The sequence below is a fragment of the Ahaetulla prasina genome, chromosome 17 (assembly GCF_028640845.1).
Source record: "Ahaetulla prasina isolate Xishuangbanna chromosome 17, ASM2864084v1, whole genome shotgun sequence".
NCBI classification, from domain to species: domain Eukaryota; kingdom Metazoa; phylum Chordata; class Lepidosauria; order Squamata; family Colubridae; genus Ahaetulla; species Ahaetulla prasina.
In genome coordinates this window covers 2,610,582-2,636,009 of record NC_080555.1, presented here as the reverse complement: position 1 = coordinate 2,636,009, position 25,428 = coordinate 2,610,582, and the positions used below count along the sequence as shown (strand labels likewise).

Here is a 25,428-nt window from a genome sequence, read left to right as displayed (position 1 = left end):
GAGGTGGGGGAAGGAAAGGCTGATCCCCAGATTAATAAAAACAAAAAAAAAAAGCCAAGCGGAGTGGAAAGGCAAGAGCGGTGTTTCGAGAGCGGTAGACTGCTCCTGGATAAGGAGGCTTGATTTGAACGCCGGTTAGGACGCGTTTTAAGATTAACGCTGGTCGACAAATCTGATAAAAGATTCGATTTGATCAGCTGGGATCTTGCCCTTCTGACCGTCGTAGCGTCCGTCCCCCCGCAGTCACGCGATCAAAAATTCGGATGCTCGGCAGGCAAACCGGCTCCTGTTTATACGACGGTTGCAGCCATCTTCTGACAGGCCAAGTCAACGGGAGAAAATCTGGCTTCGCTTCACGGCCGTGTTGACTCGCTGACCGGCCGCGGCGATTCACTGAACAACCGTAGTGAGAAAGGTAAAACGAGGCAAAAAAAACCCCCTCAATGTCTCGCTTAGGGACACTGAAAACGTGGAGGCTCCGTCGCAGTTGTACGTCGAGGACTATGGTTTTAGTTTATTCCAGAAAGCAAGCGGGGCGTTTGAAGCTGGCTTGATTTACGATTCCGCCTCCTGAACGGCGCCTGCTTGATTTTTTTTTGCCGTTGGCAAGAACTGCATCTGTTGAATGCATTTTGTCTTAACGCAGAGTAGGAAAAATACGCCGTGTTTATAATTCTAGACGTTGGTTGCAACAAGACTGGGGGAACAGAGAAGATGCCTCTTAACAGGAATTAATTTTTTTAAAAGCTTCGGAGTGGGAGAAGCATTGCCAGCCTTAAGGAAGACTTGATCTCGAATTCGAAGCCCTACCAGCCATCCTTGTCAATCTTAAAATTTTAATATTTCTCGTCTGGGCAGGCTTGAGATATAGAAACTTTCCTTCTGTGCCTCTTTCTTTTGAAATAAAAAATAAAAATTCAGACGGATACCAGCAGCGTCGAAATGTGGACTGGAGCAGGGGTGTTCCTTCTTTCCTTAAAAAAAAACAACCCACCAGAATATTATCAACTATGAACCAAATGGTATGAGTGATTGGAGAAGAGGAAAACTAAACAGAAATGAAGGATGGAGAAGAGAACGAATGTGTAAAATATTGTAAATATTTGAAACTAGATGTAAAAGGGACGATAAAGTCAAAGATAGTGAAGAAGAAGGGAAAAAGGGAATGTGTTAAGTGGAAGGGACGGAACCGTCATGTAAAAAGAAAACACAGATTATAATAATATTTTAATAATAATATTTTAATTTTTATACCGCCCTTCTCCCGAAGGACTCAGGGCGGTGAACAGCCAAGTAAAACAATAGAATATATTACAATAAAAACTATTTAAAAAACTTATTCCATATGGCCTAAATTTAAATATGATTATGTGTTTATGTTATGTATGTTTGTGTTGTGTCATAATAAAATCAATTAAAAAAAATTTAAAAGAACTTTTAATTTTAATTCCTCCCCATCCTCACAACTTTGGTTTTGCTCTAATTCCTCACTTTTGGGTTTTTTTTTTCCTCCAGTTCATTTAGGGACTGTTGGAAGTTACAGCGCCAATGAAAAAACCCTTGCTTCACACTTGCGACCGTTGCGGCCTGCCCGCGGTCACGTGACCAAAACCCAGACGCTTGGCAACGGATTCATATTTACGACGGTCGAGGTGTGATCTCCCTTTGGCGACCCTCGGCGACGTGGGAAGCCGGATTAAACTTAAACTACCGTGCGACTGACTGAAACAAGGTTGGCGAGGGAAGCAAAATTCACTTAACGGACGTCTGGCTTAGCAGCGGAAATTTTGGGGGCTCCGTTTATTATGGTCGTACGGCGAGGACTTCTTGTCCTCCGAAGCGCACTAAAAAGATCATTTGAAGCGGAAGGCACAAGGAAGGAAGGAAGGAAGGAAGGAAGGAAGGAAGGAAGGAAGGAGGCAGAAATTTTCAAGGCCTGTCTCTCAAAATCTTGTTGAACGAATCCACCAAGCGGTCCCGAAGGCAACGGGTTATAAAACTGAATTTTCCGAGGATGGAAAGTTTCTTGGCATGAAATTTCCCGGCAGGAGATCGGATGGAAGAGTCTCCTGCGAATTGCAGTTCTGCATAATGAGGGTTTTCATGGGGGAGGGAAAAAAAAAAAAAGACAACCTACACAGGCTCGAGAAAGGTTTGAAGCAGACGGAAGAAGCCTCCAGCGTCGCTCGGCTTATGTTAATTAAACTCCTTCGTTTCCAAGCAGGATAATTTGATTTCTGCTGGAGGGTGGTGGTGGTTGGAGGCGGGGGGGTGGGTGGGGGGACGACGACTGGAGAGAGAATCGGGGTGGGGGGGGCAGGCGAGAAGACAAAAGCCAGCGAAGAATGGAACGGAATTCATGAAAGAAAAATCGAAAACCCGTGAATTACATTAAAGCCAGGGACTACAAGTCCCAGCGTCCTTTACCCTGACCCTGCTGGGTATTATGGTCCGGCATGTTTTAACCGCTGAGCTCTACCCCTTGAGCCCCATGTCCGATGTCTGAGACGGTTTGGAGAAGGATAAAAGATTTGGAGAAGGGGGAATTCTTGCAAAGTCGTCATCTTTTTTTTTTCCCCCGGCTCAACAAATCTTGTTAAAGAAAACTCTGGCTTGGAATCGCTTTGGGTTTGAGGCAGCCGGCAAGGATCTGTCCCTTGGATTAGTTGCTGCTTGTTGACAAGGGGAAGGGGGGAAAGGCCCTTTGCACATGCTCTGGAGTACCCTTGGCAGTTTGTTTCAGAACGTAAAGCTTCCCAGTCCGCAAAAACTTTTGCAGTTAATATTTGCCGGGATGTCTCATATCTCATCGAGGTCAGGCCTCGTGGCCTTCCCTCGCCGACGATTCTTCGGTTGGGTCTGGGGTTCAGATGCTGCCTCCTGGGCCGCCTCTCCCACCACGGGGAACTTTTTCTCGTCCTCGGCGATGCGGGTGGCGGGGAGCCGCGGGGGCAATTCCGCTCCAGCGTGGGGCTCTTCTGGGTGACGGGCGGCGGATGGTGTCCCTGGCTCAGAGGATGCGTTTTGGGTCAAGATATTTCGGGAAAGGACTGGCGGAGGGAAAAGACGCAGAGTGTTAAAATGGGGAACCTTTCTCAATTCTCCTCAGTTCAATTCTGTATTCTTTCATGTTTTCTATTCTATATTCTACTCTGTTTTCAATTCTATAGAATAGTTTGTACTTTATATTCTACCCTATTCTATAATATTTTCTATTCTGCATACTATTGTATTTCTATCCTATCCTGTCCTGTCCTGTTTTCTATTCTATTGTACTTGTGTTGTATTGTTATTCTATTCTATTCTATTCTATTCTATTCTATTCTATTCTATTCTATTCTATTCTATTCTATTCTATTCTATTCTATTCTATTCTATTTCTATTCTATTTTGATTTCTATTCTATTCGATTTCGATTTGATTCGATTCTATTTCTATTCTATTTCTATTCTATTCTATTTCAATTTCTATTCTATTTCTATTCTATTCTATTCTATTTCAATTTCTATTCTATTCTTATTCTTATTCTATTCTATTCTATTCTATTCCAATTCCTATTCCTATTCCTATTCCTATTTCTATTCCACTCCTATTCCATTCCCATTTCCATTCCCATTCCCTATTCTATTCCATTCTGTTATATAGTATTAAATATATTCTACTCCGTATTCCATAGCATAATAGTCTATTCTACTCTAGCCACCTTGGGACAGGTGTGTGTGAACAGGAAAGGTCAATTTAAGACCAGCAAACTGGGCTTTCAGATGAGAACGAAGGGCTGTGGGCTCAGTGGAGCCTCCAATTCCAGAGGCACTCTATCTTTGAAAGGCAGGCGCCGGAAAGCAGTGGCGGTGATGGTACTCACCTCCTGACGGTTCGGGGTTCTCTCCGCCGACCTGAGACGCGCCGTAAAACGAGGCACGGGTGGGCCAGATGAAAAGGCCGAAGGAGACGAGGAGGATCTGGAGAGGGGAAGAGACGGGGATGATGGGAGAGGGAAGCCCGGAGACCCAGCGCTCGAAGAGTAAAGCCCACCTACCACAAGGCAGGTGCTGGTCTGGGTGGTCTTGCTGGATGTCTGGGTCAGGAGCCCCTGGAGTTTCCGTAGCTGCTCCAGAAGGGACCTGTAAGAAAAGTTGAAGGTTGGAGGGTCACCCTCCACAGGAGCCCAGCCAGGGAGTCCTGGACACTGACCGGGAGACAGCCACAGGCCAGGTCAGGAGAACGTGGGGTCTGGAGTTGGGGGTGCATCCTGAAATCCCAGCCTTCCTCTTCTGTCTTCTGGTCTCACTCAAAGGTTTCTGGAAGGGAGGAAGGAAGGAAGATCATAGAAGAAAGGAAAAAAGGAAGGAAGATGGAAAGGAAGGAAGGAAGGAAGGAAAATGATGGAAGGAAGGCAAGATAGATGATAGAGCGAACGAAGAAAGAACATGGAAGTTAAGAAAGAAGATGATGGAAGGAAGGAAGGAAGAACATAGAAAGAAGGAAAGAAGATGATGGAAGGAAGGAAAGAAGGAAGATAGATAATGGAAAGAAGGAAGGAAGATAGATGATGGAAGGAAAATAGATGATGGAAGGAAGGAAGGAAGATAGGAAGGAAGGAAAGAAGGAAGATGATAAAAGGAAAGGAGAAACACACTGCCACAAACCAAAAAGCGGGGGGGGGGGGGAAACCAGCCCCCCCCCAACTCACTCTTTATGCTTCTCCAACTGCTGGACTTTCTTCTTGAGATCTTGGTTCTGCGCCGAGCAGGCAGCCACCCTGTCGAGAAAACAGACAAGCCAACATCGCTTCTCCTTCCCAGCTTCCGAAATTTCCCGGACTACAGTTCCCATCACAACACCCTCGCTGCTGTGGCGGATGGGGAAAACGGGAGTTGTGTCCTCCCCCCCCCCTCGCTCCTCCGATTTCCGTGAGGTCTTTCGTTTCTTTCCTGAAGCTCCGACAACGACTCCCAAGAATGCCTGGCTAAGGGCCGTGGCTGATGGGAGTTGGAGTGGCACCGTCTCCCTGCGGCTGAGGGAATGGGGGATCCGGGATACTGAAGAGATCCTATTTCGGAGAGCCACAGATCCTCTCCTAACTACGATTGGGAAAGAAACAACAACAAACTAGCAAGCCTCCAAGCTTCCATCCCTTCTCACCGGCTCTCCAGATGGTCCAAATATTCCTTCTTGCGTCGACGGCTGTCCTGGGCAGAGTGCTTGTTTCGAATCTTCCTCCGTATTTTCTTGAGGATCCTCTCTTCCACCTGCGGGGAAGGGGCAGAGAGCGGGGCTGAAGGTCTCGTCTGACCCTCATGATTCACGCTCCGCAACCCACCCTCCCTCCCTCGACGAGCCCACGAGGGCCAGTTTCCACTCAACTGGACCCACCCGGCTAATTTCCAACGTCCAGAGGTCTGTGCCCAGCTTTCTCTCAAGGAGAAGGAGTCCCCACACAACCCCTTTTGGATGCAGGGCAGGCACAGAGGTTCGGAGAGGGCGAAAAATGGGCCTATTGGAAGTTCGAGAAGGCCGGGCCCATTTCCGATCTTCGGAGGGCCTCCAGAGCCTGGGAGAGACCATTTTCACCCTCCCGGAGGCTCAAAAAAAGCCTCTGGAGCCCGGGGAGGGCAAAAACGGCCATGGTGCAGGAGGCCAACTAGGCCACGCCTACCATGGCCACGCCCACCCAGCAACCAGGCAGAATACCCCTTGCTACAATTTTTGAAGCCCACCCCTGATCCGGGCAATGGGGAAGCTGTTGGGGGGTCTCCCCGTCTCTTCGCCCAGCTACCCACCTGGGAAAGGTGTACGACCTCGTGCAGCGAGACGCCCTCCTGGCTTAGCAGGTGTCTCTCCTCCTCCGTCAAGAACAGGGCAGGGGGCTGGAGGTGTGCATCGACACACTGCACAGTGAAAGAAGGAAGGATGGAATTTCGATATAAATATAGGCCTATTTCTGGACTTCCGGTAGGCCCGTTTTTCACTTTCCCTAGGCTCCAGAGGCTATCCTGGAGCCTCCAGGAGGGCGAAAACGGTCTCTCCCAGGCACTGGAGGCTCTCAGGAGGCCGGAAACAGGCCCTGTGCGTGCCCGGCACTTACCTGGCCTAGGACCCGCCCCCCACGTACACGGATTGGCTGCTGCGGGTTTTTTTTTTTTCTTCAGCTGAGGCATTCTGGGAGTTGAAGTCCACCTGCCTTAAAGTTGCCGAGTTGGACAGATGCTAAACTTTGGCAGGCGTTTTCCAGATGCAGACTTGTGTGTGTTATGTGTGTATCTCAAATAGCATCTGTTAACCCACTGGTGTGCCTTTTATAACGACTGGACTGGATCCGTGCTTTGAAATATCCCAGAATATTTTGAATTTACCCCATTTTTTTTTATCTATCTTACCTGCTCCGCGGGAACCTGGGCCGCCCCCTCCAAGCAACCGAGCGATGCTTGGCTCGCAATGCAGATGGGTGCGTGAGTTCCAGGGGGGCTCCAATTTCCTGGAAAAGAGCCCCCCCCCAAAAAATATCATCCACGTTGGTGAAGTGATAAAATCGAGACGAAAAAGATGGTTTGGCTGTAAAAATCCTGATTAAATTGGCTGCAATTTAACCTTAGTTCTAACGGCTGCTTCTACGACGCCCCTCCCCCTTCTGTTAATAATAATAATAATAATAATAATAATAATAATAATAATAATAATAATAATAATAGTAATTATTTTACAGGTAGTCCTCGACTTACAATGGTCCGTTTAGTGACCGTTCAAAGGGACAGCGCCACTGAAGAAAAGGGACTTATGAACGTGTTTCACACTTACGACCAAGGCGGCATCTCCCAAGGGATGGTCACCTGATCAAAATCCAGACACTTGGCAACTGGCTCATATTTATGATGGTCGCAGCGTCCCTGTGGCTGTGGGTGTGTGCCCTGCGATCCCCTTTCGCGACCTTCCGACATGCAAAGCCGGCCGGGTTCACTTAACAACCGTCGCTCCTCCCTGAACAACTGCCGCCGTTCGCTTAACGGCGGCGGCAAGCGAAGTCGTGAACGGGGAAGCGTTCACCAAACCGCTGCCTCGCTGAGCGGCGGAAATTTGGGGCTCGTGTAGCGGTCGTGAAGTCGAGGACTACCTGTCCCATGCTAGAAATCTTCTGAGCCCGGGACTTATCGATTGGAGGTCAATTCCAGAGGGAGGGGGGTCCCGACTTTTGGAGGAATTGCTTTAACTTTTCAGAAACGTGATTTAGATCCTGGCTCGATTCTTCTGGTCTAAATCGGATTAAACTTTCCAAATTGCAGTTTAGGGAAACCGAGGCAGGGTGTTGTGTTTTTTTCCCCCCCCTACGATCAGGGGTGGGATTGAAAAATGTCAGCAACCGGTTCGCTGCCTGGTTTTTTTTATTTATTTACATTTATATCCCGCCCTTCTCCGAAGACTCAGGGCGGCTTACAGTGTATAAGGCAATAGTCTCATTCTATTTGTATATTTACAAAGTCAACTTATTGCCCCACCAACAATCTGGGTCCTCATTTTACCTACCTTATAACGGATGGAAGGCTGAGTCAACCTCAGGCCGGGCTTGAACCTGCAGTAATTGCAGGCTGCTGTGTTCTAATAACAGGCTTCTAACAGCCTGAGCTATCACGGTTGCTGGGTGGGTGTGGCCATGGGGGCGTGGCCTACTCAGCCTCCTGCACCATGCTGGTGGGGCGTTTTCACCTTCCCCATGCTCTGGAGGTTTTCCTCCTGGAGGGTGAAAACGCCTCCCCTGGGCACTGGAGGCCCTCCGGAGGCTGAAAATGGGCCTAGTTCCGGATTTCCGGTAGGACTGTTATTCGCCCTCCCAGAGCCTCTGTGTACGCCCAGCACTTACCTGGCATCCAAAACGGGCTGTGTGGAAACTCCTGGGAAGGGTGGGTGGGATCAGCAAGTCTTTGGAACAACCGGTTCGGTGAACCGGATTAAAATTAAAATCTGGTTCGCCCAAATCGGTCCGAACCGGCTGAATCCAACCCCTGCCTACGATGGATGCTTACCAAGAGGGTTGGGTTCTTCCAAGGTTCCCGGCTCGCAGAGGACCTCCAGGACGATGGTGGGCGATGGGTCGTGAGGCAGGGGGTCTCGGCCGAGACTCGGGGACACGTCGCCGCTCTTCTCCGGAGACGCCGTTGAGCTCCTGGGACGGTAGACCTCGTTGGGGTTGATCCGAAGTTGTAAAAGTTCTTCTGGATCATCCTCAGGAAGACGCTGAAGGAGGGACACAAAACGGGCAAAGCAACAGATGAGTGTTTTTCGTTGCGTCGTAAGCGCGAGGACTTTGAACTCTGAACCGTTGCTAAACGAATGTTGTAAATCAAGTGGCTTCTGGGTCTTACCTGGAGCTGGCCAGCTGGGCAGTTCCCGGGTTTATTCGGAAGACAGCCGTACGGGTGGTCTTGAAGGAGGATATGGATGCCGGAGTTTCCGAAAGCGAGGCTGTGTCCGGCATCCAAACCCTCCTGCTGTCCATCGAAGAGAATTTCGAAAAGATTCGTGCTGTCAAAATCCATATTATAAAAAGAGTTGAACCTCTCCAAATTTCAGAATTAGAATCAGAATAGAGCCGGAAGGGACCTCGGAGGTCTTCTAGTCCAGCCCCCTGCTCGGGCAGGAGAACTTACACCATTTCAGATACACGACTGTCCAGTCTCTTCTTAAAAGCTTCTAGTGATGGAGAAGGGAAGGAGGGAGGAAAGGAAGGAAGGAAGGAAGGAAGGAAGGAAGGAAGGAAGGAAGGAAGGAAGGAAGGAAGGAAGATGGTTAGATAGATGAATAGGTGGATAGGAAGGAAGGAAGGAAGGAAGGAAGGAAGATGGTTAGATAGATGAATAGGTGGATGGGAAGGAAGGAAGGAAGGAAGATGGTTAGATGAATAGGTGGATGGGAAGGAAGGAAGGAAGGAAGGAAGGAAGGAAGGAAGGAAGGAAGGAAGGAAGGAAGGAAGATGGTTAGATAGATGAATAGGTGGATGGGAAGGAAGGAAGGAAGGAAGGAAGGAAGGAAGGAAGATGGTTAGATAGATGAATAGGTGGATGGGAAGGAAGGAAGGAAGGAAGGAAGGAAGGAAGGAAGGAAGGAAGGAAGGAAGGAAGGAAGGAAGGAAGGAAGGAGGTTAGATAGATGAATAGGTGGATGGGAAGGAAGGAAGGAAGGAAGGAAGGAAGGAAGGAAGGAAGGAAGGAAGATGGTTAGATAGATGAATAGGTGGATGGGAAGGAAGGAAGGAAGGAAGGAAGGAAGGAAGGAAGATGGTTAGATAGATGAATAGGTGGATGGGAAGGAAGGAAGGAAGGAAGGAAGAAAGGAAGGAAGGAAGGAAGGAAGGAAGGAAGGAAGGAAGGAAGGAAGGAAGGAGGTTAGATAGATGAATAGGTGGATGGGAAGGAAGGAAGGAAGGAAGGAAGATGGTTAGATAGATGAATAGGTGGATGGGAAGGAAGGAAGGAAGGAAGGAAGGAAGGAAGGAAGGAAGGAAGGAAGGAAGGAAGGAAGGAGGTTAGATAGATGAATAGGTGGATGGGAAGGAAGGAAGGAAGGAAGGAAGATGGTTAGATAGATGAATAGGTGGATGGGAAGGAAGGAAGGAAGGAAGGAAGGAAGGAAGGAAGGAAGGAAGATGGTTAGATAGATGAATAGGTGGATGGGAAGGAAGGAAGGAAGGAAGGAAGGAAGGAAGGAAGGAAGGAAGGAAGGAAGATGGTTAGATAGATGAATAGGTGGATGGGAAGGAAGGAAGGAAGGAAGGAAGATGGTTAGATAGATGAATAGGTGGATGGGAAGGAAGGAAGGAAGGAAGGAAGATGGTTAGATAGATGAATAGGTGGATGGGAAGGAAGGAAGGAAGGAAGGAAGGAAGGAAGGAAGGAAGGAAAGAAGGAAGGAAGGAAAAAGAATAGCAGAATAACAATAACAGCGCTGGAAGGGACCTTGGAGGTCTTCTAGTCCAGCCCCCTGCTCAAGCAGGAGACCCTGCCTAGACCATTTCAGACAATGTCTGGTCTCTTCTTAAAAACCTCCAACGATGGAGCACCCACAACTTCTGAAAGTTAAAAAAAAGAGTTTTTAGGTTAATCTTCACCTTGCCTCCAGCATTCAATCCGGCCAGCCGATTAGACCAGATACCGGCGTCTGGAATAACGTCAGATTAAACGATGCGACAACCTGAATCAAAGCCCTTATTCAGAATCCCCAAATTGCTCCCTTTTTCCAGGATGCCGGGCAGCCAAAAATTAAAAAAAAAATCAAAATCAATTTACAGGCCGTCACCGGAATGCAATATGCAAAAACTTTTTAAACTCTGCAAATATTTGCCAAGCAGAGAGATTTGTCTTCTGAGGAATCTCCCCCCCACCCCCCCAAAAAAATACATTTTCCTTTTTGGGGTGCAATCTGCAGCCCTGCAGGGGGAGGGAAAAAGTAAAAATAAAATTAACCCTTCATTCCCGGATCTTTGTCCTCCTCGTTTTGCAAAGCTGGGGAGGCGAAGGAGAACAATGTCCCCATTTGTCCTCCGACAAGGAAGTTTTGTCTCTTTTTTTAAAAATTTTAAAACCCGTTTCTCCACACAGGATCTTCAATATCCTGAAACTTGCCTTTCCGAGGACCAACCCACGAGACTTTGGCCAATGGAAAGGGCTAAAAAATAAAGGCCAGGCACCAATAAACTTTGCCCCGAGGCTCAGAATGGCTGTAAAAATTAAAAAAAAAAATCTTGCAAAGGAAGTGTGTTTGCACACTTATTCCACCCCCCGCCCCCACTTCCCACCCCCCAGGACACAATGGGCTGGAAGCAAATCCTGTTCGTTTGGCAATATAGTAAATTTCCAGAAAAAAATAAATAAATCAAATTCTCTCATGCGTCTTTGCTTTTTTTTTGTTTTGTTTGGGGGGGGGCTCTCTTATAATTTTGTGTATAAATATTCTGTATTGTTTAATATCATGAATTCCATTTCTATGTTACAGTAACTAACGGAGTCGGAAGGGACCTTGGAGCTCATCTAGTCCAACCCCCTCTTCACCCAAGAGACCTGGTACTAGGGATTCGAACCGTGCCAACGGCCGACCTTTTTGATTGACGAGCTCAGTGTCTTAGCCACTGAGCCATCTAGTCAGGTGAGTGTTTTCTAGGTGTCCAAAGTGTTAATGTATAATCATTATAATTTATTTTATTTATTAATTTATTAATTTAATTTATATACCGCCCTTCTCCTGAAGGACTCAGGGCGGTTTACAGCCAAATAAAACAGATTACACAAAAATTAAAAGCATTTTAAAAATCGAATTCAATTTAGCTGAAAAATTTAAAACTATAGTAAAACCATAATAAAACCCATGTTAAAATTACATCAAGGTAGCCCTGCGTGATAAAAATTAGATAATTAGATACATATAAACGTATGCACGATAATACCAATCGTTATTGAAAAGCACACTTATCTTTTCCATTATAGTATCGATTATATAACCATCAAAATATTTATTCATCAGTTTTACTTTCACTCTGCAGTCCGTATTTCACATAAATCCACTCCGCTAATCTCCGTATCAGTCAATTAACCATTTGTAGAATAGTTCCCATGTTATAAAAATATTCCGGATCTTCTTTTCCTTTGATTTTTTTAGAGTTAAATCTATCCATTTCTGCACATCCCAGAATTTTTTGGGATTATATTATCATCTGTAGGGTTTTTTTTTACATTCGCCTGACTCGGTGGCCCAGTGGCTAAGACGCTGAGCTAGTCGATCAGAAAAGTCGGCAGTTCCTCAGTTCAAATCCCTAGTACAGGTTTCCCAGGGGGTTGGACTAGATGACCTCGAAGGTCCCTTCCAACTCTTGTTACTGTTAATCTTGCAGGTGAATAATGTAATTTTAAATATAGCATTTCAACAAACGCACCCCTCCTAAGAAACTGAGAGGGGTGTTTAGGGTGAATTTGGGAGAAGGTGGGCATTTATTGACCGCCGACTCACATTTATGACGGGCACAGCGTCACGCGATCCCCTTTTACGACCGTCTTGACAAGCGAGCCAAGTCAACGGGGGTGGGGGTGAAGTAGATTCACTTAACGACCGGGTGACGACTAACTTCACACCTGGCACAGCGAGTCACTTTTAACAACGAAGGCAGAAAAGGTCGTAAAACGGGGCAAAAAAAAAAAGCAAACCGTCTCACTTAGCAACGTATGCATTGGGGGGGGGCATTCCAGTTGATTGCAGCCGGAGGGAAGAATCAGGGAATAAAGGGGTCAACACGGGTTGTCTGAATGCAGCCTTTGCACTTGTTAACCTGGGTTGTGTGTCTGTTGCATTTTAACTCCTGCAACTCCAGCTGATTGGTAAATGAGGGGGCAGGAATGGAGTTTTCTGGAAGGAAGGGGGGGGCTCTGATTTATCTTTCCCCCCCCCGCTGCATGCTGCAACACGCTTTGATCTCCCTGTTAGTTCCTTTCGCACGTGACGACCAGCCCAGCTGAGCCTCGCAGCTCAAAGCCCTTTTTTCCCGCATTGCGCCTTCCTCATTGGCTACGCCTGCTTTCCGTCTGGGCGTCCGCCAATCGGGACTGCGAAGGGGGACACCCGCCTCTTTCGAACCTGGCTTTTTTTTTTTTTTTCCCTCGCCGCTCCTCCCCTTTCGAACGCCCGAGCTTGAAAAAAGGACGCCTTCCCATTGGCCGAGCGAGAAACTTTTTTTTTTCTTTCCCGGCCGACACGCCCTTTCGAACGCCAGGCCCGAGAAGCCCATTGGCCGGTGCAACACTTGGGTTTTCCCTTCCTCTCCTTTGGGCCCGGCCACGCCCCTTTGGAACGTCCAGACACTTTTCGGTACTGCGCGGAGTTGGAGCCGGCGGTGAGTCGGGGGTCTCCCGCAGAGCGGCGGCGGGACGGGACGGGACGGGACAGGGTCTCTGACCCCCTTCCCCAAAAGTAGAGTCGGAAGGGAGCCTTAAATTCTTAATTACACCCCCCACCCCAAGCTGGGTTTGGACCCCAAGTCCCATGCTTCCCAGCCACAAAGGAGGATGGTCACGGTAGTCCTGGTTCAGTAAGTCCAAGGAGTTGGCTTGGGGGTCTCTCAACGCACCAATTGAACCCCTTTGAAGCAAGACCCGGGGGGGGGGAAGCCCTTCCTTCCCAAGGGTGTATCTGCTTGGTGTGCTGGACTACAGGGCCCATCATCCCCAGAAGGGAGGAAGAAGAGGGAGGTAGCCAGACTATCTCCACCAAGTGACATACCCTCCCCCCCACGCCCTGTTTGTCTTTGGAGAAAGAGCCTAGGGACCCTCTGTTTCAAGAGAGTGTCTCCTGGTGTGCTGGACTACAGGGCCCATCATCCCCAGAGGGGAGGAAGAGAGGGGTACCTAGAGTATCTCCATCAACTGACCCCCCCCCCCATCTCTGTTCGTCTTTGGAGAAAGACCCTAGGGACTCTCCATTTGTGTGTCTCCTGGTGTGCTGGACTACAGAGCCCATCATCCCCAGAGGGGAGGAGGTGGAGAGTTGTAGCCAAACTAAGTAACTTGGAGTAACTTCACTCTAGCAGGGATGAGGAGCTGAAGCAGTTTTGCTCCCTAGGTGTGTTTAAGGTTTGTTTTGCTGCTGAGGGTTGGTGGAACTCACGGCCACTGGATTTATTTTGGGTGGAGGGGGGCTCTAAACTTGAGCCTTGGGGATGGTTTCCTGAGGAGGGGTGGGGTGTTATGGAGACAACTTGCATAATTTGGAAAGCTGCTTTTTTTTTTTTTGCATCTCTGGTTCACGTACTTTGAGCCTCACTGAGTTTTTAATTCAAATTTAATACAGATGTGAATAAGCCAGGATTAATTTTAATTAGTTTCTTTCTCTTTGTAGAAATGGAAGACTTATCTTTTCTTTTTTCCCTCTCTCTCTCTCTCTCTTTGTCATGACTTAAGCTAGGAAAAAACAAAATGAGAGATTATAACCTTTCTTTTCCAACAGAACAGAATGTTATTTAGATTATCCCTGGGGTTTTTAATTCCACAGTCAGTTTGGGTGAAATGTGCAGCCTAGAAATGGAACTACAATTCTCATATCCCTTCCTGGATGTAAGTTAAAAGTCTACCTGCAGAACTCAGGTGACTTGGATGTTGCTGGTAGTTTTAACAGCCCCATGATTAATTCAGGTTTGGCTTGTCTTTGAATTGAAGGTCATCATTGTTTGTTTCGTAAGAGGAAAGGATGTGTGTGTGTAATTGATAATTAAATTAATTTTCCACTTATCAGAAAATTCTGCCCTTTTCGATTTCTCCTGAAGGTTTGCCAAGGTGTGTCTGAATAAATCCAAATTTAATAAATTTTCAAGATCGGGCTTCTCAAAAGACTGCGAGTTATTTACAAAAAAAACAACAACAAGCACCCCACGTTGATTTTATTTTTATTTATTTATAAAAATATATTGACCTCCCATATTTACCATACGGTAGCTGAATGGCTGACATCTAAGCTAAAACATAGAAAAGTTAAAAACCAACATTAAAATCAAATGATTGGCAGTATTTTAATCAGGGCTGGCCTTTGATTTTTACCTAACAAATTTATATAAGTGTAATTATATAATTTATATAAACTATATGCATCTGAATATGTATTTATAAATTATAATTATATATCATAAAAGCTCTGGAAATGAACTGCCTTTCAACACATTTGTTTCTAGCTTGGCGGGCTAGATTTTGGGTGAACATTTCAGTATTCCGGCTCCTGAAAAGGCCATTGGAATCGCGTTAAAATAAAATTTTTAAAAAATCAAAAATTGAATAGAGGAAGAAAAATTTCTCTTCGCAGCCAAATCCAAAGATAAACAGACAAACGTCCAGATGTTGAATTACGAATTTCAACCCGTTAGCCTCGATACTCAGGGATTGATGGAAAGTGGAATTTAAGCTGGAAAAGGATTCTTGAAGATACACTGCCTTGACCCAGGGGAGCTCTCTTAAAACCGGCCTGCTTTTTAAGCAAGCAAAGCCGGCCCGTTTATGAGCCTCTTTTTCCCAAAATATCTGCCCAATTCCGACCATTTTACGACTTGTTCTTTCTGCAAAACAAAAACAAACCTCGGTTTTTGTTTTTTTTAAAAAATATGCAACCTAAGCGGAAGTGACTGAAAACCTCAATTAAATTTAGTTCCCGCAACTTGGCAAAATTCCGCTGAGTTGTTGTTGTTTTTCCCCCCCCTCCTCTTGGAGGTCGAACTTGGCAGGAAATTAAATAACAAGAATTGAAATGTACCTTTTTTTTTATTTTAAAAATAAATAAATTAAAAGACTAGTTCTCGGATCCCAGACTCAGCTGGCTGGTTTCCCAGAATCTCTGCAGACTGTCCTAAAATCTTGTGTTGTTTTTTCCCCCCTTCCTCTGTTTGACCTTGGGTATAAATTAGGAGGGGTGAAATATGGGTTGGGGGGGATTTTAACAGCTGCTTGGAAATGGTAAATTACTGGAATCGGTCAATTGACGGTTTCCTTTCCCGGTTGCTGGCTTACATTTAAATATATATATATATATATATATATATATATATATATATATATATATATATATATATATATATATATATATATATATATATATATATATATGTATGTTTTCTGAGGTTTTCACGGGTGTTTGTATGTAGGTCTTTGGTTATTCGGGTTTTCTCCCGCGTAAAATTGGAAGTGTCTTGGCGACGAATGAGACTTCGTCATCTTCAGGCTTCGGCTTCCTGCTTCGAGGAGAAATGTGTGATTGCAGCTGTTTCTTCCTTTTAACTGCTAGTGGGAGTTTGAACTGATTGGGTGGGAGCTTGGCTGTGCTCTGATTGGATGGGGGTTTTTTGTGTGCTCTGATTGGCTAGGTGTGTGTCCTGTTTGGGTGGAGGCTTGGTTGTGCTCAGATTAGTCTGAGTTGCAGGGGACTGAATTGCAGGGGGATTGCAGGGGGATTGAGCAGCTCACCAGCTCAAATCCCCCTGCAACTCAGACTAATCTGAGCACAACCAAGCCCCAAATATTTGGTTATTCCCCAAATGTTTTAATAAATATTTTAATACATTAATAGCGTGCAGAGGCACCAATTTGTAGGACTGCTTGCCAGGTTGAGCTGGTTGCTGAGTGTCCAACAATAGTAACAGTCACAGAGTGGGAAGGGACCTTGGAGGTCATCTAGTCCGACCCCCTGCTCAGGCAGGAGACCCTATACTAGGGATTCGAACCGCCGACTTTTCTGATCGACAAGCTCAGCGTCTTAGCCGCTGAGCCACCTAGGGAGCCTTTGACTGAGGGTGTGTGTGTGTGTGACCATTGGAGCTTCAAAACGGTTGACTTTTTGAAAAGTTGGCCGTAACTTGGAACGGCCGCTAAGCGAGGACTGTCGTACAGTGCTCCCTGTTTCTTCCTCTAGGTTGTGACGGTCGGCGCGCGTCGAAACCAGCCGGGCATGGACAGAGCACCACGGATTTAAAACTAGGTGCGACGTTTGCGTGTGGGATCCGCTCGGCAAATTTTTGGAGACACCCCCCCCCCCCCACCAAATTGAAAAGTCTGTCGATTGGAGCATGTTCGGGATGGCTGGATCGTGGGACTCGGATACGAAACTGGACACCAAGCTGGTCTGGAACCCGTACGAGAGCACAGCGCGCTCTGTGCAAGCCCTGGAGCTAAAGCTGGGGTCCCTGGTACTGCTCCTGTTGGTGACTTTGCTTTGTGCATTTATCCCCCTCTGGCTGTTCCGGAGACCGGGGTCTGCCCTCAACACTGGAAGTTTTGGTATGTAGGTTGGGGGGGTGGGGGGGTTGCTGGGTCTAGGGGTCCAATCCGCAACCGGTTGAATCAGGATTGAATCAGAATCGGAATCGAAACAATCGGAACTGAATAAGAATCAGAACTGAATCAGGATCGGAGCTGAATCTGAATTGAATCAGAACTGAATCTGAATTGGAATTGAAACAAAAAGAATTGGATCAGAATCGGAGCTGAATTGAATCAGAACTGAATCTGAATTGAATCTGAATCGGAATTGAAACAATCGGAATTGAATCAGAATCAGAATCAGAGCTGAATCTGAATTGAATTGGAACTGAATCTGAATTGAATCCGAATCAGAACTAAATCAGAACTAAATCTGAGTTGAAACAGAATTGGAATTGAATCAAAATCAGAATCAGAATCGGAACTGAAACGATCAGAATTGAATCAGAACTAAATTGGAACTGAATCTAAATTGAAACAGAATTGGAATTGAATCAAAATCAGAACTGAACCTGAACTGAAACAGAATCTGAATTGAATCTGAACTGAATCAGAACTTATTTTAAAAAAAGAAAACTTTCTTGGTTTGAGTCCATTCCAAGAGAGGGAGTTAGAGGCTGTTTATCCCCCAGGCTGCATCCGAAGGGGCTAGTGGTGAGTTTACTTATCTGCTTTTATTTCAAAATCCTGCCTAAGTTTACCGTTTGAACATTTAATCTTTCCTGTGGCCTTGAGGGGGGAAAACCAGCAATGGATAAAAGGGGGGTGTTATTTGCAAGTTTTCAGGAACGCTTGTTTTTAAGAAGAGCATTTTTTAAAATGACGCAACGCAAGTGTGGGCTCTCTTGCTAAAATTTGGGGGCAGATACCGACGGATCGAAACTGCCTGGTTTAGCTTTCAGCCAGTTTTCTCTCTGTCTGCCCAAATAATAATAATAATAATAAAAAAAAAAACCCAGGAAGTTAAATAGTTATTGGAAATTCCTGATCTTGAGAAAAGGGCCCAGCAAAAACATGGTTTTGGGGTTCAGGGTGGAGAGGAGGGCGGTCGTCAGGATGTGTGCTTTCCGATTTAAATAATTTTTCCTTTTTTCTTGGGGTAGCCGGGGGGGGGGGGAGGGGAAACAAAGGAACTTGTGTTTGGGGAAAAAGAGGCAAAGAAGGGGAAAAAACGTAGCCGATAAGACTTTTTTTTTTTTAAAAAAATTCTTTTTAAAGGAGATGCGAAAGAATGGCTGAAAACAAACCGGATGCGGTTGAGAACGGTTTTTTTTTCCTTCTTTAAATGTTGTGTATTTGGCCTCGGATAGAATCCAATTTATATTATGGATATCTTTCTAGATCGGTCCCCCCCCCACCATCTCTCCCGGCCTTTTGCCACAAAAAATAAAAATCCCCTTGCAAAAAGGAAAAAAAAAAAAGTTATTTCGCAGCCGAATCAGGATTGTGCCGCTCCGATAGAGCCACACCTTAACAGTAACAAGAGTTAGAAGGGGACCTTGGAGGCCATCTAATCCAACCCCCTGCTCAAGCAGGATAAAAGAAGAATAGAAGAATAACCGGGAGGGAAGGGTACCTTGGAGGTCTTCTAGTCCAACCCCCTGCTCAAGCGGAATAAAAAAAAAATAACAGCAGAATAACAGAGAGGGAAGGGACCTTGGGAGGTCATCTAGTCCAGCCCCCTGCTCACGCAGGAGACCCTATACTAGGGATTTGAACCGCCGAGCTGCAATCGGCAAGCTCAGCATCTTAGCCACTGAGCCACGTAGCCAGGCCAAATACCAAAGTGCCGTTCCCCAGTAATTGCTGGCCAATTTTAATTTAATTTTTAAATTCCCCCTCCCCCCCCCCCGTCCTCCCGTTTTCTTCCGAACACAGGCCCTCAAAGGAAAACCCTGAGCCTGGTGAGCTGTTTTGCCGGCGGCATATTCTTGGGGACGTGCCTTCTCGATTTGCTTCCTAGTTATCTAGCCAGCATTAACGAAGCCCTGGATGACTTGCAGGTTACGGTGAGTTGAGTCTGGGGAATGGGCCACGATTGCGAAATCCCACGTTCTGTCTAGGTTTTAATTCCCTCTCAAAAGGAAAGAGAGAGAGCAAGAGAGAGAGAGAGAGAGTTTGGGTTTAGGAGAGTATCGGCATCCCGTTTTGGGCTTGCGTGATTGCACGAGGGGAGGGAGGGGAGAAGAGAAGCCGCTTGGCATCCCGTGTTTTCTTTGATGTGAACGTGTGCTAATTAATCCCTCTGCAATTAGAAGGCAGATTTCTGCAGGGGAGGCTTTAATAGAGACGGAGCAGAAATCCTGCATTTCTCCTGTATAAGGAGAAAGTATTCTCCTCGTGCCTTCGGTGGCTTAACCAAACGTTGTAAAATCTGCAAATTGGTACGTAGCTTCTGTGGTAGACTGCCTCTCCACATGCAGGTTCTCTTTTTAGAAGTCCTGAGTGCTCAAGGGAGGGCCTGCTTTGGCTCAGCCTCTGGCTTCCCTCCGATCGTTGCATTTTTTTTTATTTTTATTGTTGTCTTCCTTTTCTTTTTCCCCCCCTGTGTGAGATTAGTCATTCGCCGAATTAAGAACGGCAGTGCTTCAAGATATTCGGGGGTCCTGTTGTTGTGGCCAGTCAACAGAGTTGGCACCAGATTCAAACAGCGAGGCGATTGGGGAGGAACCTGGGCCAGTCCTGGAATCTGGGGAAGGCTCTGATGAGGGCTCTGCATTGGAGGCAGAGAGGGGGCCAGGGCCGTCTGACAGTCGTCAGCTGCCTTCGGAGTCAGACATCAGTGAGGCAGAAGAACAGCTGGAGCCTGTTCCCAGAGCTGCCAGGAGAAGGGAACAGCTAAAGAACAAGGGTCAACTCAGGAGTAAAGCCACAGGTGGACGATGAATGGCCCCTCCCAGAGGGAATAAAGAGGAACGAAAGGGGAGGGGAGTTTGCAGGAGACAATTAGTTCGCTTAATTGGTTCGTGACTCCTTGCCAAGTTTTGAAGATATCGGGCCTGGCAGCTCCCCAAGCCCGATAAGGTCTGCGACTGTAAATTCTCCCTTGAAAGACTTTGCTGGGTGTGAATGAGAGGAATTCACAGTAACTTAAGAAAAAGGGTTTTCTGTCGGGACAAGGAGTCTGCTTCATGCTCTTGGGAATGCCTAGGTCAGAACACCTGGCTAGCTGAAAGGGGAAGTCAGAATCTGGAACAAGGGGGCTCGAACTGATGTCGTCTTTTCTCTCTCTCTTCCCGGGACAGCTCCGTTTCCCTTTGCAGGAATTCATCCTGGCCATGGGCTTTTTCGTAGTCCTGGTATTGGAACAGATTGTGCTGGCTTACAAGGACCCGTCGGGATCCCTGGAAGAAACCGAGGCGCTCTTGAGCTCCGCTTCCCATCAGCATTCCTCCCTGCAGCAAGAACAGAGTTGGCCGGAAGGATCCCAGAGGCCCCTGGCTCGGGACCGCCTGGCCGGCGAGCGCACTCACGTCCACGTGGACTTCAACGCCCACTCGGCCATCCGCTTGGCGGTGCTTTTCCTGGCGCTCTCCCTCCACTCCATCTTCGAAGGGCTGGCCGTGGGCCTGCAGGAAGACGGCACCCAAGCCTTGGAGATCTGCTTGGCGCTTCTCATCCACAAAGGCGCCATCGCCTTCAGCCTGAGCCTCAAGCTGTTGCAAGGGAGGCTGCGTCCCCGAGTCGTGGCGATCTGCCTGGTTATCTTCTCCGCCATGTCCCCGTTCGGCATCGGGCTGGGGGTGGCTCTGACCGAGGTCCCCATGGCGGCTCTGTCCCGCCTCTCCCGCAGCGTCCTGGAAGGCTTAGCTACGGGAACCTTCGTCTACATCACATTTTTGGAGATCCTGCCCCACGAACTCGGCTCTTCCGAGCAACGTATCCTGAAGGTCATTGTTCTGCTGCTCGGATTCGCCCTGGTCACCAGCGTTTTGTTCGTGAAGATCTGAGCGGCGGCGCAAGGGCAGGGGGGGGAAAAAACAGCCCACTCCCGGACACAATATGCGGGAAACGTTCTCCGCCACGCCAGCAATTTCTCCTTACGGTAGTTTGCCAAAATATTTTTCCTCGGTGCCCCGTTGCCAAAAAAGCTTACTCCTTTTGTTCTTGCTTATCTCTGTCTTTAACGCGGCTGCCAGGCCTCGCCTCGAGATATTGAACTCCGCTGATATCGAAAGACATCCTTCGAAGCTGCAAATCCATCCCGGAAAGGACGAGAGGAAGATTCCCCCTCCCCCCCCGCGCGACGGAACTTCGGCTCCGTTGAAACTCGAAATATTTTCCACCGGGTCATTTCGGAGCTCTGCAGTGTTGGGGGTTAGGAGTTCAAATTTAGTGGAAAACAGGAGTGTTTAATAAATCGGATTGGGATGGGAGGGGGTGGGAAAAAGATATATTTTTGGTGCCGTTCAGCTTCGGAGTGGGAAAACCACAGTGCCTTCAATTTTTTTCCTCTAGTGCCTTAAATGTTTGACCGACGTGGGAAAGCAAATTAACCCAGATTTCAAGGTTGGTTGTAGTGTTGTTTTTTTCCCCATTTTTTGAGTTTAGGATTCTTTCCACATCTTTGACAAGAGTTTGAGGTTCTCCCATCCCTGGGCAATCCAAATTTGTTTCCATCCCAGCTCCTCGACTCGGCCGTCGTAGTTAAAAACTGGCTTGCTCCGATGCCTTAAGTTTAATTGTTTCCAAAAACAACAACGCCGGCTAAATATTGGGCCGATTCGAGCGCCGGATGGTGGCTTACAGAGAACCCGGTTAGGCAAAAGCTGCGGTAAGAACCGACACGATGAAGAAGTCACCGAGGGCAGCTCTAAGCCGAGTCAGAGGGCGCTGCCAAATCGTTGCCATTTATGGATTTGGTTGCTTGGGTCGGGAGGGCTGGAGAAACGAGGAAGCTAATCAGGTTGCTAGGAAAAGAACTAAATCTGGGTTAGTCTTAACCGGTTCGCACGGTGTATTAACAAAGCGTTTTAGGAAGTTGGGAATCTCGGTTAGCAGACGGTGGCCCTTTCCCCAAAATTGCAAAAAAAAAATGCAAAGGACGGTTACAAAAACGCCTGGAAGCTTTTCCGTTTTAAAAGACGGCCTCGGACGAACGGAGGCTGGCCTCATTATTATTTTTGTGTGTGTGTGGAAAGTTTCAAGAAAGCATCTTTTGTTCTTGCTTTTCGTGCGTCGTGAACGGGGTGGGGGTGGTGGGGCAAAGGCGCATGGGACGGTCACGTTTTTCTGCATTTTATTGAGTGGTGGGGAGGGGGAAAAATATTTAGGAGCGAAGGCCGCAAAGAAGTTCCCCTCCCTCCTTTTTACATTTTTAAAGTTTTGAAAAGTTTTTGGTTTTTTTGTTTTCGTAGTAGCAAAGACACCTTTTTTACTTTGCCCTCTGCCCAGGGGTGCCATTCAAAGAAGACCTTTCCAAATTAGGTTGGTTTTTTTCCCTAGAGGTCCCGGCATCACGACTTCCATTGTTCCCAGCCCGTTGGGGAAGATGGGAGATAGAATCCGATGCATCTAGGGAAAAAAAAAAGACCTGGGGGCTGTTTTCTTTTTTTTATAGAGAGAGATTTGCAAATTTTGTAGCGTTCCCAGTTTTGTAATTGGTGGTGGTGGGGAAACAGCTGTGTGCGCATGTCAGCGTGTTTGGGCGGGTTGCGAGGAGAGACGACAACTCTGTTTGCCAAAAAAGGGAATAAGGGTGTTGTGTGTTTGGGCGGGAATTGAACTGACAAACTGGGACTCGGCTTAGGTTAGAGCAATCAAATAAAAGCATTTTTTTAAATTGTTATTTTAACTACACGCAGTTTGGTTCCTGTGCTGTTTTTATTCCTGTCGTGATTTTGGGTGGGTGGGAATAGATCTCTGGTTGGGTTGTGGGTTCCCCCCCCCCCCCAGCGCTTTCCTTAACTTGGAGATCTGGGTTCAAATGGGAATCGTAAGCAATCTCTTTATCGTAGATCCGTGATGGCCAGCTGGTCTTCGCAAGCGCCAGAAAACGGCCTGAAAATGGCCAAAAACCAGGCTTTTTGGAGGCAGTTTCTGGGCCATTTTCCCAGCTGTTTTCAGGCCTTTTGGGGGCCGTTTTCCCAGCTGTTTTCAGGCCTTTTTGGGGCTGTTTTCCCAGCTGTTTTCAGGCCTTTTGGGGGCCGTTTCCCCAGCTGTTTTCAGGCTTTTTTTGGGCCGTTTCCCCAGCTGTTTTCAGGCCTTTTTGGGGCCGTTTCCCAGCTGTTTTCAGGCCTTTTGGGGGCCGTTTTCCCAGCTGTTTTCTGGCCTTTTGGGGGCCGTTTCCCAGCTGTTTTCAGGCCTTTTGGGGGCTGTTTTCCCAGCTGTTTTCAGGCCTTTTGGGGGCTGTTTTCCCAGCTGTTTTCAGGCCTTTTGGGGGCTGTTTTCCCAGCTGTTTTCAGGCCTTTTTTGGGCCATTTTCCCAGCTGTTTTCAGGCCTTTTTCGGGCTGTTTTCAGTCCATTTTGTGGGCTTTTTCGGGCCTGAAAAACGGCCAAAAAAACCAGGCATGCATATACCAGCCAGCTAGTCTTCAGGTTTCCAGTGCTCCGGTATATACCGGTATGTTTCCCCCTGTAAGTAACACAATAGCAGCAGTTATTGCCTAGCATCAAATCCCTGAAGGCTTTTATCGGCTAAATTAAAAATTGAGAATTGAGCCGGCTTGATCGCCCTCGTCTGCTCTAAATCTTAATTAACGCACAATGGCGGATGTGGGGTTCAATTTAGTGCGCTCTAATTGGCATTTTGTCTCTGTGTTTGTGTTTTGCCTAGCTCCGGCTTTGAAAGGTGCTGAATTTTATCCCGCAAAAGGCCCTTAATTTTTCTGGGGGGTTTTTTTTTCCCCCTTAAAAAAAAACAAACCATGCACACCGCACAAAACACACCCTCAATGCTGCTTTTAGTGCTGCAGAATTTAATTGCGCTTCTGTTAAGACTGCTGAGTTTTTTTTAATTTTATTTTAATGATTGCCTGCCTTCATTTGCAAAAATCTGCCCTGCAGTAGCTTCGGGCTACAAAAAAAAAAAAAAGAGTTCGTACGTCAATTAATTAAAGTATATTAGATTTATATAGAGCACTTCCTTTGAAGGAAGAACTAAACACTGTGAGGGTGTAAGATTTTAGTTTCCTTTGTGCAACGGGCAATCCTCGACTTATGACCGCAATTGGGGGGGGAAGCAGAATTTCCGTTGCTAAGCAAGGCGGTCCCTAAGCGAGTCACCTCCTGATTTTGCTGCTCCTTTTGCAGAGGCAGTTAAACAAATCATGCCGTTAAGTGAAGCGCACATGGCCCTTAAGCAAATCAGGCTTACCCCATTACTTTTGCTTGTGGGAACGTCGCAAACGGTGATCACACGACACTGGGAACCACCGTGAACACACAACTTGGTTGTCTAATGCCCAAATTTTGATCATGTGACCGTGGGAAATGTGGCAATAGTTGTAAATGCGAGGAGCTATTGTAAATCACTTCCCCCCCCCAGACTGGTCACTAAATGAATGGTTGTAAGTTGAGGACTATCTCTAATGCAAACTGTTGGTGTTTTGCATCCATTGAAAAAGTGACAGGTTGGTGAGGTTTTTAAGAACTCAATTGCTGCCCAAATATTGTTAAAAATGCAGAGAAGTGCAAGGCACGTTCGCTGCCAGATTTTTTTTAAAAAAATATTTTTAATGCATGTTTTAAGTGCAATACCTTGAAAGGCGGGGCCAAGATAAACAGAAAGTTAGTAAATAATACAATAGCAACTCGGTAAATAGCAGATTATTTTCATTTGCACAATATGTATTGTATTATGAGGACCTGGCTGGGGAGATTTTCTTTTAGGGAAGATTGAAAGAAATATATAAAAGAGGGAATAAAAAGCAAAAAGGAAAGGAGAATTAAGAAGGAGGAGAAACGGCACGGAGGTTGTAAGTCTCCAGTATAAGGTAGGTAACTAGGTAGGTAAAGGGATGGATGGATGGATGGATAGATGAGATTAGGTGTTGGAAGGGACCTTGTAGGTCATCTAGTCCAACCCCCGTCCAAGCAGGAAACCATACAGCATTTCAGATGGATGGATAGATATTAGATTAGATTAGATGTTAGAAGAGACCTTGTAGGTCATCTAGTCCAACCCCCAGGTGGACTAGATGGATCTAGTCCATCCAACAGATGGATGGATGGATGGATATAGATAGAAAGAAAGAAATGGAAGAACGAAATCGCTTTTTAACAGAAGAAAAAAAATATTAGATTGAACTGTAAACGGGGAACCAAAATGCTCAGCCCAGTATAAATAGCACCATTATCAATTTAATAATATTTATAGGTTGCCTGTCAAGTGTGCAGGAGAAAGCACTCTGTGCATGCCCAGAGACACAGCGGCCGGCCTTCTTAAAATAGCAGCTCAGAATTGGAAAGGGAGCGCCTCCTCTCCCCCGCCCCGCCCCTCGGGGGAAATTCCCCCCACCCCGAAAGCCGAGCGCGCGGTGCCCGCCGGGAACGGGAGTCCCCGCGGGCCCTGAGGGAAGGGCGTCTGCCTCGAGGGGGAACTCCATCTCCCGGCCTGCCCCGCGCGCGCGGGCCTCCGCCTCGGCCCGCGTCCGCGCGAGGCATGCCGGGAGCGGGAGTCCCGGCGCGGGGTTCCTCCCGGAGAGTTCGATAGGGCGGCGC

General features: G+C 47.0%; 2 protein-coding genes across 3 annotated transcripts; one reads left to right on the top strand and one right to left on the bottom strand.

Annotated features, from left to right (window-relative positions):
- Window positions 1-71: 71 nt before the first annotated feature.
- On the bottom strand, window positions 72-8,635 carry CREB3L4 (cAMP responsive element binding protein 3 like 4). The gene is made up of 9 exons (XM_058159797.1): window positions 8,358-8,635; window positions 8,019-8,229; window positions 6,381-6,478; window positions 5,784-5,891; window positions 5,146-5,252; window positions 4,694-4,762; window positions 4,040-4,124; window positions 3,866-3,962; window positions 72-3,050 (listed from the first exon to the last, which is right to left on the bottom strand). Exons 1-9 carry the CDS (start codon window positions 8,529-8,531, stop codon window positions 2,800-2,802), a joined length of 1,200 nt encoding a protein of 399 aa, XP_058015780.1. The 5' UTR covers window positions 8,532-8,635; the 3' UTR covers window positions 72-2,799.
- A 2,358-nt stretch (window positions 8,636-10,993) lies between these two features.
- SLC39A1 (solute carrier family 39 member 1) lies at window positions 10,994-22,569 on the top strand. 2 transcript variants are annotated; one of them, XM_058159798.1, is made up of 4 exons: window positions 10,994-11,133; window positions 16,420-16,784; window positions 18,645-18,775; window positions 20,012-22,569. In XM_058159798.1, the coding sequence occupies exons 2-4, from the start codon at window positions 16,574-16,576 to the stop codon at window positions 20,714-20,716; spliced, it is 1,047 nt and encodes a 348-aa protein (XP_058015781.1). In that variant the 5' UTR covers window positions 10,994-11,133; window positions 16,420-16,573; the 3' UTR covers window positions 20,717-22,569. The 2 variants fall into 2 exon arrangements, with proteins under 2 accessions (XP_058015781.1, XP_058015782.1); XM_058159799.1 differs by lacking the exon at window positions 10,994-11,133 and adding an exon at window positions 12,757-12,868.
- The last annotated feature ends 2,859 nt before the right edge of the window (window positions 22,570-25,428 follow it).